Source organism: Elephantulus edwardii, unplaced genomic scaffold (genome assembly GCF_000299155.1).
Source record: "Elephantulus edwardii isolate Elephantulus edwardi_28Jun2011 unplaced genomic scaffold, EleEdw1.0 scaffold00135, whole genome shotgun sequence".
In the NCBI taxonomy this organism is placed as follows: domain Eukaryota; kingdom Metazoa; phylum Chordata; class Mammalia; order Macroscelidea; family Macroscelididae; genus Elephantulus; species Elephantulus edwardii.
This window is the reverse complement of record NW_006399885.1, coordinates 1,736,497-1,753,837: the sequence shown is the minus strand read 5'-3', so window position 1 is coordinate 1,753,837 and position 17,341 is coordinate 1,736,497. Positions and strand designations below refer to the sequence as shown.

At 37.8% G+C, this 17,341-nt stretch overlaps 1 protein-coding gene across 1 annotated transcript in view; it reads right to left on the bottom strand.

Annotated features, from left to right (window-relative positions):
• IFT88 (intraflagellar transport 88 homolog (Chlamydomonas)) overlaps positions 1-17,341 on the bottom strand; it is a 143,577-nt gene that overhangs the window by 48,246 nt on the left and 77,990 nt on the right. The window contains exons 20-21 of the mRNA XM_006894098.1: positions 15,010-15,062; positions 13,473-13,538 (exon numbers count right to left, since the gene is read on the bottom strand). Coding sequence (XP_006894160.1) covers positions 13,473-13,538; positions 15,010-15,062 — 119 coding nt within the window. The remainder of the gene's footprint in view (positions 1-13,472; positions 13,539-15,009; positions 15,063-17,341) is intronic.

The following is a 17,341-nucleotide window of genomic DNA, read 5'->3' as shown; positions in this document are numbered from 1 at the left end:
AGACTGTCCATCTTTCTCCCACAGAGCAATTTGAACTACCTTTCTTTGGCTTGACAATGCAATTCTTACCCATTAGGCTACCAGAGATCTCCTTAAAACATACAGTAGATGCTAAAAACAGCGAGCATAACCTTTATAATAAGAGCTTCCACCATTTATGATCCAAAATTTCTCAAAATACTCTTATTGCTTAGTGGTAAGGAACTGTGCCACCAACTCAAAGGTACATGGTTCACATCCACTAGTTGTTCCATGGGAGAAAGACAGGCAATCTCCTCCAATATGATTTTCTGTTTCTGAAAACAACTGGTGGGTCAGCTGTGGGTCAGTTCTGACTCAGCAGTACACAACAACCTCTTAATATTATGCTTCATTCAACAGCAATACTATAACAATGGGCTTGAACATGTTGGAGATTTGTGAGCATGGCACAGGATAGGGCAAGGTCCCAAACTACTGTTCACAGGGTTGTTATGAGTCGTAGTTGACTTGAGAGTACATAACAGCAGGAGCAACAGCAATACACCCATGGTAGGGAATTTATAAAACACATAAAGATACAAAGAAGAAAATAAAAATTGGCCACTACTACTCCAGTTGAGCTCAATGGCCTAGTGGTAAGGAGCTGTGCTGCCAACCCAAAGGCACCCAGTTTGAATTCACGTGAAAATCTGCCGAGGGTCAGCTAGGAGTTGGTTCTGACTCAATGGCACATAACAATACCACTTCAATTAAAACAAAACTAAACAGTTTAATATACTTCTAAGTTTTATGGCAATAATATCAGGCTATTAGAGTAAAACAAGCTTCTAATGGCTGAAAAAATATTTTATATATCATAATCCCTTAATTAGGGCACTGCGCTGCAATCTCAAAGGCACACGGTTCGAGTCCACCAGCTGCACAATGGAAGAAGGAAGGTAATCTCTTCCTGTGTGATTAACTGCCTCTGAGCTATTCAGTTTCGACTCGCTGGTACACAACAACAACAACAAGAAGTCAATAAATAGTTAACATAATGGTTAAGCATTTGGATGCTAATTATAAGGTTGGTGGTTCAATCCCACCTAGTGGCTCCATGAAGCTCTGGTGACCCAGTGGATAAAGAGTTGCACTGCCCACCCAAAGGCAGGCTGTTCAAATCCACCAGATGTTCCATAGGAGAAAGACAGCCTCTGAAACCTGCTAGAGGGTCAGCTATGAGTCAGTTCGGACTTGACAGTATATAACAACAACAATGACTCCATAGGAGAAAGATCCAGTGATCTGCTCTCATAACGACCATTATGTGGGGAGGTGCCACTGAGGCCATAATGACTCACAGCGACCCTGTAAGCAACACACCTGACCCCTGATCTAGCCTACACCATCCTCAGCATCTCTGAGATGCCCAAACCCTTGCTACCCTCACTATGTCAGTCTGTCTTGCGGTGAGTCCTCCTCTCTTTCTCTGGCCCTGTACTTTCCCTAGTATGTCTCTTTCCAAGGACTGGCCCCTCCTGATAACATGCCCAAAGTATCTGAGACCAAGTTTCAGTATCCTCATAACCTAGAAATCCCTAGACAGCACTTGCATGCTACTTTATAAGGTTACAATTAATAAAAATAAATTTCACAGCACCTTACAAGGACAGTCCTATTGGAGAGTCTGAGTGGTGCAAACGCGTAGGTTAACACATTTGGAGGCTATCTGAAAAGGTGGCTGTTAAGAGCCCACCTGAAGAACAAGGACATAGGAGTAAAACCAAAGACTATATAATTCATCAGAGAAAAGCTTGGCAGAACTCTAGAAGCCCTAATCCACCGTATGAACAGTCTTCCAAGCATCATGAAAAACCTACAACCAGAAGAGAATAAAATAGATGAATGAGACCTCATAAAAATCAAATCACTACACACATCAAAAAACTTCTCCAACAGGATAAAAAGGAAACCCATAGACTGAGAAAAAACATTTAGCAATAACATTATCTGATAAGGGACTCATATCTAAAATTTATAGAATATTTCAGCACCTCAACAAGAAAAAGGTATACAACACAATCACACAGTGGGCATAGGATATGAATAGACATCTCACCAAAGAAGATATTCAGATACCAAACAATATTTAAAATCCCTAACTCTCAGAGAGATGAAAATCAAAACAACTATGAGATATCTCATCCTAGGACAACAGCAAAGTTAACAGGGCAGCAAACAACAAATGCTGGGGATGCTGTGGAGAGTCTGGAACCCTTATTCACTGCCAGAACGAATATACAATGATGGTGCAATGATGTCAGTCCTGTTTTACAACAGTGGTCCTATGCAATATTTGTCCTTTTGTGACTGAGATATTTCACTCAGCATAATGTTATCCAGCGTCACCCATTTTGTATAATATTTCATGAGTTCCTTGTTTTTCAATGCAGCACAGTATTCCATTGTATGAATATACCACAGCTTCTCTATCCATTTGTTTATTAATGGACACTTGGGTTATTTCCAACTCTTTGCCTGCCTTCGGGCTGACAGCACAACTCCTTAACTGGTAGGGCCGTCACACCTCTCACAGTTGTTAGGGCTTCTATTTGATATGACCGTCACAGCTGAAGGCATTTAAAGTTTTTTGGTACAATCTGCAGCTTTTCTGTCCTGATGAGCTCTTAAACAGGTTGAGCAGAGACATGTACCTTGCTTCAGTTCTCTGTCAGTCTCTAAATAGGTTAGAACAGTCAATAATTTTTAAATAACGTCTGCTCTGTTCTTTCTGGGTCAGAGACAGAATTCTTGGCTAGGAATGAGAGTCACTGCATCTATAAGACACTGAAAAACTGGGTTGAGGGTTTAGCACAGGCATTTAGAAAATCAAAGCCTTCATACAGTCTTGATTTCTGTTTCTTTTGATTCAGTATTTGCTTAATTGCTGTAACTCTTTTGTTGGTTTCCAGAGTTCTGCCAAAGTCGGCTCTTTTATCGCTTGCTTTTCTCGTTTCTGTGGGGAGATCAAGTGTGGAAGTACTTACACAGCCATCTCATCTGTCACATTATTTGAAAACCAGACTCTGCAGTCTTGTATCTCTTTACCTTTAGTTCTGCTCTATCTACCTGGATATCTGTTCCTGCCTTCCTTGTCTGGTCAAATTCTCCACACCCTTCAATATCACTTCAAATGTTTCTTCCTATATGGGACTTGACTGTGGCATCCATTACTTACTCTTCTGTATTGTCACAGCACTTTGGACATTTTCCAATTATTTCATGTACTGCCATCAGGGATTACAGATTATTTTTTTCAGTTCCTGGAGGGCAGGAATCAAGATTTTACATAAACTGTTGTATTCACAGTATATATATATATATAAAAAAAAAGATATATGAAGTAGTAGATAAAAATTTGAGAGACAAAGTAATGGGTAAAGATGTAGGGAAAACTAACATATTCATTTTTAAAAAATAGTTTTTATAATGCATGTAACTTCTTGTTATAATAAATTCCCTATCAAATTTGCTCCTTTCCCAGTATTCCATATCTCAGCAAATGGAAATTCCACCCTTCCAGTTGCCTAGCCCGAGATCATAGGATTGATTTATCCTTGACTCTTCTCTTTCTTCCAAGTTTCACATGCAAACAATCCACAAATACTGTCACCAATAGCTGCCATGTATATCTAGGACCTCAACATTTTTTATTGCCTCCATTGCTATCATACTAGTCCAATCTAGTGCTAAGGATTTCAATTTGAACTGCTGTCCTGTACCCATCCCAGTTTATTTTCCACACAGTAACCAAAGTGATCTTTTTATGCAGAACTCAGGTGAGAAGGCTTCAGTTCATTATACTCTAGTTATCCTATAAAATATAATTATGTATACCGCATTAAAACATATGAGGGAGAGAACAGTTTAAAAGCGATATGTGATTGGGTAATATGGTCATGACAAGAGTCCAGAATGAAGGCTGCATAGTGGAGTGTATTCAGGGGTGGGTGGGTATGTGTGTGGGGAGGGATTATATACCAATGAAAGCATTTTTCTTTTACTTTTCTTTTTTTTTTTGTGCAAACATACTTTATTAGTACCAATATAAAAAGTATATGATAAATACTGATTACTCTTTAACTTTTCTGTGTAGTTCCATTTCTGAATACATAGGCTAGGAAAAGCAAAGCAACAAAAATAAATTCCATACTCTAATGGCTGACATTACATGTCTTATTTACAGAGAGACAATAATGAAAGTAATTACTATTAAAAGAAAATAATTACTCTTTAAGTGCCTCTTTTGTTCAGAGACCTTTTTTCCCCTCACCCATAACAACAAAGTAAATGTAATGCCATGTGTTATTCTAGAAAAGGATTTACTTTTTTCTTCTCATAAACTTTTTTCCTTCTTTCAATAGCTCTTCAACATATTCCTTCTCTTCGTCTTCCTTTCCTGGCTCCCAGTCAGAATCTTCATCTGTTGGCTCATATTCTTCATCCTCATCATCTAAAAAGCTGTCATTCTGGTCACACTCTTTGGGGTTCCCATTGTCATCATCTTCATCTAAATTGCTTCTCACTGGATGTGTACTATGTTTATATTCCACCTTGTGCTGTGGATTCTTCCTATAACAAGACGCTCCATAGGGACACTCAGGGCGGTCATCAACTTCATCCTGACATGTGACGTTTACACCTCCATAATCACTATCACCAGGGTGGCTGAAGTGTTTGAAATGGACAGGATTTTTCCTGTAGCAGTTTGCTCCATACACGCAGGAAGTTCTTTTAGCCTTGTCTTCTTGTGAAATGGACACTGTCACCTCTGTATGTAAAGTTTCAGGATCAGGGGGATTAGAGCCAGCCTCAGGACAACATGCTTGGAACTCCCTGTGGAATGAAGTACCCTGGATCCTTTCACAACTCTCAGCAGAGCTCATGACCTTGTCTTCTTTATTTGATGTTTTTTGAGTGTTGAGCCTCTGTTCAGAAACTATCTGACATTCTTGTATAGGGATTTCCATTTTCCGTGTCTTAGTATTAAATTTATTCTCCTTGTTGCTATTTAATGTTATAACTAAAGATGATTGTGACATTTCCTTGGATGAAATGACAGACTCTTCTTGATCAGCAGTTTTATACTTTTTTCCTGAGTACTGCTCTGCAGATAGACTTTCTGACACAGTTAGTAGTTTCTTTCCTCGTTTTGTTATGTTTAATTTTGTTTTCTCCCTGCAGTTCCTTCTTTTCCATTTCCTTGGACTATATCATTATCTCCTGGGATGACTGCTGCTGAAAGGTCTTCATTACTCACATTTTCCACTAACATCCAAGCTGGAAGAATTCTTTTTTTATGGACAGTGTTTCGCTGCTCCTTACCAGAAACTCTACACTCTTCTAGAACAGACACATTCTTTATGGCGATAGCTGGAGTACTGGCTATTTCTACAGTTTTTTCCATCTGTGCAGCACAAGGTTTCTCATCAGGCAAATTAATTAAAGAGGTTTTTGAGGATTCATTCAATATATTATCTTTCTCAAGTATCTGACTGTTTCTGGAGTACTCTTTCCCTTTTGAAGGTGACGAGCCTCCTCTTTTACTTTTCAAAGAGAAGAGTGAACTGGGGGGAGGGGTGGCCAGGGAGAAAAGTGCAATAATAAATGAATGGAAATAAAAATCTCTGTAAACGTTCATTAACATTAATAAATAAAATTTAAAAAAGATAAGTGAAATAATATTATTCCTCTGTTCAAAATAATCAAAGTTGTTTATCATCATCTAAAAAATATAACTCAAAGTTTTTATCTAATGCTTGTACAGACCTACCTGTTCTGGAATTACTGCCACTGTGCCATCTCTCCCTGATCTCATCTCCTGCTCTCATCATAGTTATCCATGTGCTACAACCATAGTGTCCTCTTAACCTTGAACCTTGCTGGCACCATGGTTAAGAGATCATCTGCTAACCCCAGAGCTGGTAATCAGAATTCTCCAAGGGAGAAAGATGTGGCAGTTGGCTTGGTAAGGATTTACAGCCTCAGAAACACTGGGGGGATATTCTTTGTCCAACAGGAGTCTTAGGATTTGAATGGACTTGATGGCAGTAGGATAGGTTTATTAACTTCCTTTCTGTCCCTCCTGCACCCCTACCTCAACATCTTTATGTCTTACTCCACCATTTCAGAACTATGCTGAACTGCTACCTTACAAGATATTCTCAGTTCATTCTATGTAAATGGACAGTTTCCTTTAATATATTTTTTATGTCTCTACTAGAACTGCTGGAGAAGCTCATTATTAGCTGTGAAAACCAAGCCAGGTGCTGATTGTGGAACAGACCACCAAAAACTCATATGCAAGATCAAGCTGAAGCTAAGGAAAATTAAATCAAATCCACGGGAACCAAAATATGATCTTGAGTCTATTCCACCTGAATTTAAAAATAATCTCAGGAACAGGGTTGAGTCCTTGAACACCAATGAGCGAAGACCAGATGAGTTGTGGGAGGATATCCACAGTATCATCCAGGAACAGTGCAAAAGGTCATTACAAAGATAGAAGAGGAAGAAAAGATCAAAATGGATGTCAGAAGAAACTCTGAATATTGCACTAGAGCTCCACGAAGCTGAAGCAGAGGGAAGAATTAAAAATACTAAAGAGCTGAACAGAAGAATCCAAAAGGCAGTGCGGGAAGACAAAGCAAAATATTACAATGAAATGTGCAAGGAGCTGGACTCAGAAAATCAAAAGGGCCGATCTCGCTCAGCATTTCTTAAGCTCAAGGAACTGAAGAATAAATTCAAACCTCAAGTGCTATACTTAAGGATGCTTTTGAGTGGAATATTAAATGACTGAGGAAGTATTAAAAGATGGAAAGAGTATATAGAGTCATTGTACTGAAAGGAATTGGTAGACTCAGAATAATTTCATGAAACAACATATGAGCAAGAGCCTATGGTGATGAAGGAAGAAGTTCAAGCTGCCAGGAGTTGAAGGGATACCAGTTGACATATTTCAACTGGTATCCCTAGACGTGCTCACCAAGTTGTGTCAAGATATCTGGAGGACAACCACTTGGCTAACTGACTGGAAAGATCTATATTTGTTCCCATTCCAAAGAAAGGTGATCCAACAGAGTGTGGAAATTATCAAATAATATCATTGATATCACATGCAAGCAAGATTCTGCTTAAGATTATCCAAAAACTGGAACATCAACAGAGAACTGCCATTAAGTGAAGTCTGGGTTTAGAAGGTGTCATGGTACTAAGGATATTGTAGCTAATGCTAGATGGATCTTGGCTGAAAGCAGGGAGTACTAGAGGAATGTCTATCTGTGTTTCATTGATTATGCAAAGGCGTTTAACTGTGTGGAATATAACAAACTGTAGCTGACTCTGAGAAGAACTGTAATCCCAGAAAACTTGATCATACTAATGTGAAACCTATACTTGGACCAGAAGGCAGTCATCAGAACAGAGCAGGGGGAAAAAATTGGGAAAGTTGTACACCAGGGATGTGTCCTGTGTCCATACCTTTTCAACCTATATGCAGAACAGATTATCCAGGAGGTTAGGCTCTATGAGAAGTGTGACATCAGGATTGGAGGAAGATTCATCATCAATCTGTATTAGGCTGATGACACAACCCTGCTTGCTGAAACATAGGAGGACCTTGCTACAGAAGGTCTAGGACTGCAGCCTTCAATATGAATTGAGGTCAATATCAAGAAAACAAAGATTCTTACCACTGGGCCAATTGGCAGCATCAGAATGGATGGTAAAGAGATTGAGAGTGTTAACAGTTTTAGTTTGCTTGGCTACACAGTCAACACTCGTGGCACCAGTAGCCAGGAAATGAAAAGATGTATTGCGATGGGAAAGTCTACTGTTAGGGACTGCTTTAAAGTACTGAAGAGCTATGGTGTCGCTCTGGAGACTAAGGTGTACCTGATACAGGCCATGGTTTTGCAATCACTTGCTATGCATCAGAGAGCCGGACAATAACTAGGGAGGACAGAAGGAGAATTGATGCCTTTGAGCTGTGGTGCTGGAGAAGAGTATTGAATATACCATGGACTGCTAAGAAAATGAACAAGTCCACCCTAGAGGGGGTTAAACCAGGCTGTTCCTTGGAGGCAAGGATTCTGAAGCTTCATCTGACATTCTTTGGACATGTTGCAAGGAGGAACCTGTCCTTTGAGAAGGACAGCATGCTTGGGAGGATGGAGGGACAGTGAGGGAGAGGAAGAACCTCTATGAGGTGGATTGATTCAGTGATTTGGGTAAAGTAGATAGATGTATCAGAGACAGTGAAATTGGCAAGGGATAAGCAGGGTTTAGGACTGTTTTACATATGGTGACTATGAGTCACAGGCGACTCGATACTCGATAGCACATAACAACAACAACTATTAGTCTGGGTAGTTTTTGGTTTGGGGATTTTTTTGTAGCAATTATGACTATTAACATTTATGATTTTTATGGGTGCACCAGAATACAAACTATATGAGTACTCCTCTATCTTCAGTAGATAAATTGCCTGATAGTAAATACTTAATAATTAGAAGGTGATTTATATAGTCTACAAATAATATACAACTGTTTCTCATACCCTGGCTTGGGAAAATTCAGTATATAATAAAAATAGTTGTTTTAAGATAGACATCCTCTTAATTTTAACTTGTAACTATTTTGAAACTCTGTACATAGGGTCAATTTTTGGTAACCCAAGAGTACATTTAAAAATGAAATTATCCTGTTTGGGTCTAGAAAACTCTTTTACTCAAAAAGAGATCATTCATGGATGTGAATGGTTGTTTTCTCCTCCCTTTAACTACTGTTAACACAGACATCTGAGTACATTTGTTTTGTTGTTTTTGGTGTTTGGTTGTGTTTTGTTTTTTTTTTTTAACTTGTTGTGTGATGTCAAATCAGATCTGACTGGCAAAGGAGATTACCCCTCCTTCTCCAGCAAAGCATCTGGTGGATTTAAACCATTTGCCTTCAGGATTGCAGGATAGCTTCTTACCACTAGGCCACCAGAGATCCGTAGTACATTTTGTTTTATAAGCATCTAGGCCAAAGTCATCTTTGAAACTCCTTATAGCATGTTGTTGTGTACCATTGAGTCAGAACCAACCCACAGCTGACCCTTCAGTGGGTTTTCAGAGGCGGTTAATTGCACAGGAGGAGATCGTCCATCCTTCTTCCACGGAGCAGCTGGTGGATTTGAACTATGTGTCTTTGGGATTGCAGTGCAGCTTCTTACTACTAGGACACAAGAACCCCCACAGACAATGATTTATTTTTTAGAGTGAATCTTGAGATTCTGTTGTTATGTGCCATCGAGTCACATGCAACTCACAGCAACCCTATGTACAACAGCCCTATACTGTGCTCTATCCTGTGCCAAACTCACTGTCTCTGACACACTGATCCCTATTACACCAGTCACTGTATCAATCCATTTCATTGAGGGTCTTCCTCTCTTGCGCTGTCCCTCCACTCTCCCAAGCATGACATCACTCTCCAAGTACTGGGTCCCTCCTTGCAACATGTCCAAAGTTAACAATCTCAATCTCTTCATCTATCAGGATGCTGCCAATCAGCCCAGTGGTAAGAATCTTTGTTTTCTTGATATTGAGCTTCAATATATATTTAAGGCTGCAGTCCTTGACATTCTGCAGCAAGCAGTTCAGTTCCTCCTCAGCTTCAGCAAGCAGGGTTGTGCCACCTGCCTAACACAGATTGAGTGCTCTATAAAAATTCCGAAGATACTCACTTTACTAGACATAGACCAGAGGTGTTTTGACTGTTCATCTGCCTATGTGAGACAATGTTTTCCCTTGGGGACATGTGGCAAAGTTTAAAGACAATTCTAGTTGTCAAAAATGGGAAAATGAAGACTACTGACATTAAGTGGATTGTTGCTACTGCTGTTGTGTACTGTCAAGTCAGAACTGACCCCTAGCTGACCCTCCTATGGGTTTTCAAAGACAGTACATCACCTGGGAGAAGACTGCCCATCTTTCTCCTGCAGAGCAGCTGGTAGATTCAAACCATGTGCCTTTGCGTTGGTAGTGATCTTAGTTAGCTCTAAGCCACCAGAGCTCTCTTCCTACTGGGTAGAACATGACAAATAACCTCCCTCCCCAATAGAAGATAACATAGAATTAACCAGTGTGAAATATGAATAGAGAAAGTGAAAAGAGAAACTCTTTGTCTGCAGACTGAGATAGGCAGATGAATTTTCACAGAAAGATATTACTGCTATAACTCTTTTTTATTTCTAAAGTACTTAGATGCTGTGAGCAAGATCAAGAATCACATAGAACACTTCTAAAAAAATAAATAAGAAAAGAGAGCTACTTGGATCACACTAAAATCTTAAATGAGAATCTCTGTGGGTGAAGTTAGAAATTTATACTATAAAAAAGTTTCAGAAGTAAGTTCTATAGAGTCTCTTTCCTGGCTTTTAGCAATCACCACTTTATTATTAATGAATATACTTCTTTTTTTTTATTAATCTTAATGAAAGTTTATGGAGACTTAGGGTTTCCAGTCATTCATTGTTGCACTTTGAATCTACTTCTAATGAGCATCACAGAACTCTTTGCCCTTAAAGCATCACCAAAAGGTGAGCTATCCATAAGTGAACTTTTATTAAAAATACATTTGAAAGAAATAGTAATTCAGGAACCATGCAGTACCATCTCGATGGAATCAGGCTGGACTATCAGAAACTTAATTCACAACAGATTTGTTCTTAGTGTCTTGTCCATTTTCAATGAAGGATAAAAAAGTCTTTTCAAACATTTTATTTTATGTAAGGATATTATTTTTAAAAGTTTGTACTATACTTTTAAATATCTTTATCTAATATACCATCAAGGTCTCAATGTGAATGAATTAAAGAATTGGAAATTTTTCCTGTACCTTAAGTATTATTCTTTTTATTTTCTCACTATGAGGTGAAGAAAGCAATTTGATCTTCTATTGTGAGTTCCTACTGGGGAGCCAGGTACTAACTAATCCTCACAGAAGCATTACATAATAAAACACCCACACTCAGAGGCTCCCCTGTGGCTGATACTGACCAAGCTTCATGAGCCCTCTGTACAACAAGTAAAATCTAAGAAACATGATGGACTATATGAAGATAAATGCAGCATCAGGATCAGTGGAAGATGCATTAACAACCTGTGATACGTAGATGAAAAAAATGTTGCTTGCTGAAAGTAAAGAGGATGTGAAGCACTAAATGTAGAAAATCAAAAGACTTCATTATGGATTCAATCTCATCATAAATATTCAGATCTGGACCAAATGACTACATCATGATAAACGGAGAAAACTCTTACTTTGTCAAGGACTTAATTTTATTGGATAGACAATCAATACTCATGAAAGCAATAGTCACGAAATTAAATGCTGTATTGCACTGGATCAATCTGCTGCACAGGACTCCTTTAAAGTGCTAGAGAGCAAAGGTGTCACTTAGAGGACTAAGGTACACTTGATTCAAGCTCATTGTATTAAAATGCTTCATAAGCTAAAAAAATTGACCAAAATAAGGCAGACAGAAAAAAAATCCTGACATCTCTAAATTATATTGTTACTGTTGCTATTAAGTGCCATCTAGTCAAGTATGACTCATAGCAACCCCAAGAACAGCAGATCTGAACATCTAAACTCTGTTCTATACTGTGCCATCCTCATCACCCCTGCACACTGGAGTCCACAGTTGCAGACACTGCATCACTCCACCTCATTGAGGGTCTTTCTCTCCTTCGCTGACCCTCTACCTTTCCAAACATGATGTCCTTTCTAAGGCATATCTTCTCCTAACAACATGTGCAAAACATATGAGGCGATACTTCATCAACTTTGCCTCCAAGAACATAGTAGTTGTTCTTTCTCAAAAACATGTTTGCTCTTTTGGTAGTCCATGGCATATTTAGCATTCCTTTCCAACATCATAACTCAAATGCATAGATTCTTCCTCTGTTATCCTATCCATTGTCTAGCATTCAGATGCACAGCAGGTGATTAGGAAGACTGTGGCCTGAATCAGTTGCACCTTAGTCTTACCATTGTTCTTGAGGACTTTGGAGAGGTCCCTGACAGCAGCCTTTCCCAATGCTTTATGTCTCCCAATCTCCTGACTGCTGGTATCAAGGCTGTAGACTGTGGATCCAGGTAGGATGAAATCATTCACAATTTCAGTCTTTTCTCCATCAGTCAAGATGTTGCCTATTGGTCTACTAGTGAGGAACTGTTTTCATGACACTGAGATATAATTCATATTGAAGGCTGCAGTCCTTGATTTTCTGGAACAAAAGCTTCAGATCTTTCATGTGCATAATTATAGTTTTGTTGTTGTTGTTGTGTACTGTAGAGTTGGAACTGATCCATGCCTGACCCTATGGTGGGTTTTCAGAGGCAGTTAATCACATGGGAGGAGACTGCCTATTCTTCTCCCTCAGAGCAGCTAATGGCCTTGAACTGCCTGCCTTTGGGATGACAGGCAGCTTCTTGCCCTACACCGTGGACCATTAGATGAATTAACACATCTTTCTTGTACAAATGATAGCCAGGATGCTTCTTAGAAGCTAGGATGATGAGATTTCAACTCACCTATTCAGGACCTGCTAATGGGAAGAGTCAGTCCTTGGAGAAGGACATCATGGTTGGTAGAGGGTCAATGAAAGAGAAGAAGACTCTCAATGAGAAGGCCTGACACAATGGCTGCTAGAATGGGCTCACACCCAGCATCAACTAGGAGGAAGGCACAGGACTCAGCAGTGCTTTATGCTGTTGTACAAGTGAGTTGGAGCCCTTAACTTGATGGCACTTAACAAAAACTATCTTCATTTATTGATGTCTGGGTGACCTGCCTCTTTAATAAATTGCATTGTCTGCTAGAAAGTTTAAAGTCAAATTGTCACCTGCTTTATAGCAAGGTTGCCAAGATTCACATATATCTTTATTTTCTTTTGCCCTTTTTATCTTTGTAGTTACATATTAATTCTCAAGTCCACTGTCACAGTACAGGGTCACTCTATTTTGGATAGGCAGGACACAGATGATAAACATTAATCTTTATCATTCACTGAACAAACACAGAATCTTCAAAAATTCCAATAAACTTACTTACTAGGGCAAAAATTAATGCAAGCCCAACAATTTAAATAAAACCTTGAAGTACATTCTTAAAGATAAAATTTTAAAGTACAGATTTGTTTACTGTTGAGAATTCAGTGATAAATTCATATATGTTGATAATAAATTTCTATAGAAATAGTAAAGTGTCTGGTCGTATAATTACATATTTAAACACATACAGACACTGTGTTAAAATCTGACTAATAGGACTGAACAACAACTAGAAATTACAAGCTGGTGTAATTACACATGTATTTAGTGTAGCAAAGGTGATTCTTATATTAAAACATAAAATATGAGAACCCCAGTATCTTAAAATGTATAAAAATCTTACTTACATTCAACATTTTCTGGAAATTTTCTATGAATTTCTTTATAAGTATCTAATGCTTTTTGGTAGTTGCCTATAAAGAGAAAAAAGGAATAAAAATATTATATATTAGCAAATAATAAAAATTAACAGAACTTAGAAAAAAACACTATTTTTAATCTAGTATCCTGGCACACATTCAGTGAGGTAAGAAGTATGCATGCTTATCACAAGCATGTATATCAGTTTAACAGAATCTTTCGAAGGAAAACTTACAGATGAAATTATTTGAAAAACGGTCATAAATAGAAGTAATGAATGGTTGAAACCTGGTTCTTAAATAGTTCCATGGCAAAATATTAAGACCTACTCAACTGCCTAACAAAGATTATCCTAGATCAACAACTGAAAATGTTTAAAATAAAGATGATGTTATAGGTCAGCATTAATTTTTATTTCATCCAGTTAGTTGGAGGGGAAAAAAAAGGCTTTTTGTAGTTTTTATTTTGAAATATACAATTTTGTAGAAAGCACTGTTTTATAATAAGAGGTTCATATGGCAGGAAAGCATGAAGAATGCCTTCTTGGTAAAGTATCTGTTAAAATAACAGTTGAAAACTTAGGAGTATTTCAGGTCCTCACTGTAAACCAGAGGGATAACATTGAACAGTTTTTCTGAAAATGAGGTATGAATCCTTAAGAAATGATAAATTCTCCTCTTCTAATTAGCACTGTAATTATCCAAACCAATCAATGTCTTTAAATAATTCAGAACACTATACATATATACTATACATACATTTCACAAATAACTGATGTTGAATGGAACAAAGGAAATTCAGAACTGATGTTGATATAAATAAAATATATTCGATGTTATAGGAAATGTAGTAAAGTTAAAAATAAAATGTCTTTAATGATAAGAGAACTACACTGAGTTTTTTATTAAAACATTTCAGATGCTATTTCAAGAAATTCACAAAGAAATCTCTTAAAAACGTGATGAGAACACGCTGTTAATAGTTTAGCAATCTGTGCTTCTCTTGGATTGAAGAATTTTTTATCCTGGGTTAATTTCTGTTTTATTAGAGGATTTTTGTAGACAAATCTGTCTCCCAGTTTAATCTGATATTTTACCAAAATATTCACCTCAAAATTAATACAAAATCATTAGCACTGATACACTTTATCACAAGTACCATCAGGACAAGATGTAACTAGAGCAGTTAGAGGATAAACAAATGAATCAATCGAGTCCTGTCTGGTATTAAAAATACGTAGTCTGAGTAACAGAATTTCCTTGTGCTTCGTGGGTGATACTGGAAATGGAGATGTCAGATATTCTGTAAGTCTGGCAGAGCACAAAAGGACATTTAGAATTAGGTGAGAAGAAAATAGAAATAGAAACTAACACAGAATGCCCATTTTTCTGTGGCATAACTGTGAAAACGATATGCTAATTTATGGGGTTACTATTTTTAAATAAATACATAATTAGAACACATTTTTAAATATAATTTATAAAAAGTAAATGGTATTGAAAATGAATAAAAGTAAGCCTTTACCACTTCTTCTAAAACAACTAGCTACCATCAGCTGCCATTTCACTTGTGTAGGCCTAGAAAAGAATAAATTACACAAGATCAGAGAGAAAATGCAAGTATCTGTGATGTTCAAGAGAGTTTTACAAAGCTAAATTATCTGTATTATGCTTCAATTACTAATCATTTCTAGGATAAATTTTATTACTGAGAATGTGATGTATAACATTTTCTTTATTATTATCCCAAGTGTATCAGGAGTAGAACTTTGTTCCATCATTTCCTTTTTCCTTTTTTCCTTGTTATTGTGAATTGAGTGAATGTTCTATAATTTTTCAACAGCTGAACTTTTAGAAGTAGAATGCTAAGCCTGAGGGGATTATAGATTAGATTTAAATTTCCAGCCTTTCAGTTAGTAGCTGAGCCTGTTGACTGCCCCACAGAAGGACTCATATCTATTATTATTATTATTGTTGTTGTGAGGTGCTGTTGCCATGTTGTTTACAGGGTTGCTGTAAGTCAACTACAACTTACAGTGAACCTACAGACAACAGATCCGGGCCATCTTCATGATTCCTGATATATGTTCAAGACCATTGTTACAGTCACTGTGTCAATTCATCTTATTGAAAGTCTTCTCTTTCTCTAACCTTTCCCAGCACATTATCTTTTTCCAAAGGATAGTCTCTCCTGACAACATGCCTAAAGTATGTGAGGAAAAATCTCACCACCCTAGCCTCTAAGAAGCATTCTGGTTGCACTTCCTCCGAGATAGACTTTTTTGTTCTTTTGGCAGTCCCTGGGGTATTCAGTACTCTTTTCCAATTCCACAACTCAAAGCATTGGTATTTCTTCTGTCATTCTTATTCATCGTCCAACTTTCAGATGCAAAGGAAGCAACTGCGAGACTGTGGATTGGATCAGATGCACTTTAGTCTTTAAATTGACATCCTTTCTCTTTAGCACTGTAGAGAAGTTGTTGACAGTAGATTTTCCCAGCACAATGCATCTTTTGATTTCTTGACTGCTGTTGACTGCAGAGCCAAGTAAAATGAAATAATTACTAACTTTACTTTTCTCCATCTGTCATGGTGTTGTCTGTTGGCCCAGGGGTAAGGAATTTGTTTCCTTGATGTTGAGATACAATCCATATTGAAAGTTATAGTCTGTGACCTTCTGCTGCAAATGTTTTAGAATCTTCACTTTCTACACACAAGGTTGTATCATCAGCATAATCCAGGTTGTTGATAAGTTTTCCTCCAATATGGATGCCATGTTCTTTGTCATAAAGTCCAGTTTCTTGAATTATTTATTCAGGATACAGATTGAATACATATGGAAAAGGACATAACTCTGATGTTCACCTTTCCTTACTTAAAACCATTCAGTGTTCCTTTGTTCTGTCTAGACAAGTGCTTCTTCGTCTAGATACAGGTTTTGCATGAGCACAATTAAATGTTATAGGATTCTTCTCAATGTTAGCTACAATTTGTTATAATCCACACAGTCAAATGTCTTTGCATAGTGAAAAAAATACAAGTAATCACCTTTCCAGTAGTCTCTGCTTTTAACCACCTGATGTGACAGCAACAATGATACTCCTCATTCTACAGCCTTTTCTAAATCTAGCTTGAATTTCTGGTAGTTCTCTGCTGATGTACTTGTTCAGATGTTTTTGAACAATTTTCAGCAAGATTTTACTTGCATGTAATAGTACTGTTGAGTTGGAACAGATTGATAGCTGACCCTCCAGCACATTGTCAGGGGTAGTAAATTGCATGGGAAGAGACTGCTCATCTTTGTTCCATGGAACAGCTGGTAGATTCCAACTGCCTACCTTTGCTTTGGCAGCACAATATCTTACCCCTATGCCACTAGAGTTCTTCCCTCCTAATGATGTTTGATAATTTCTAGACTCTGTTGGATCACCTTTTTTGGGGATAGGAACAAATACTGGTATCTTCCAGTCAACTGGTTAGGTATTTGTCTTTCAAATTATTTGGCATAGACTAGTAAGCGTGCCCAAGGCTGCATCTGTTTATTGAAACACTGAGTTGGGATTTCATCTATTCCAGGGATTTTATTATCCCCGCGTCTCCCCTCCCTGCCCCAAAGCCTTAGTTCAGGTTGGACCTCTTCCTTCAGTTCTTCTGGATATTGATCATAAGTTACTTCCTTGTTTCAGTGTCGACCAATTCTTTTTTGTTTAGTGACTCCGTGTATTCCTTCTAATCTTCTTTTTTTAAAATTTTTTTTAATTGGGAAAAACATATTGGGGGTACAAGGAGGTGAGGGTTGGGGGCAGAAGGGTGAGGATGGGCCAGGATGCAGTTGCAGAGCTGCACAGTTTGGTCGG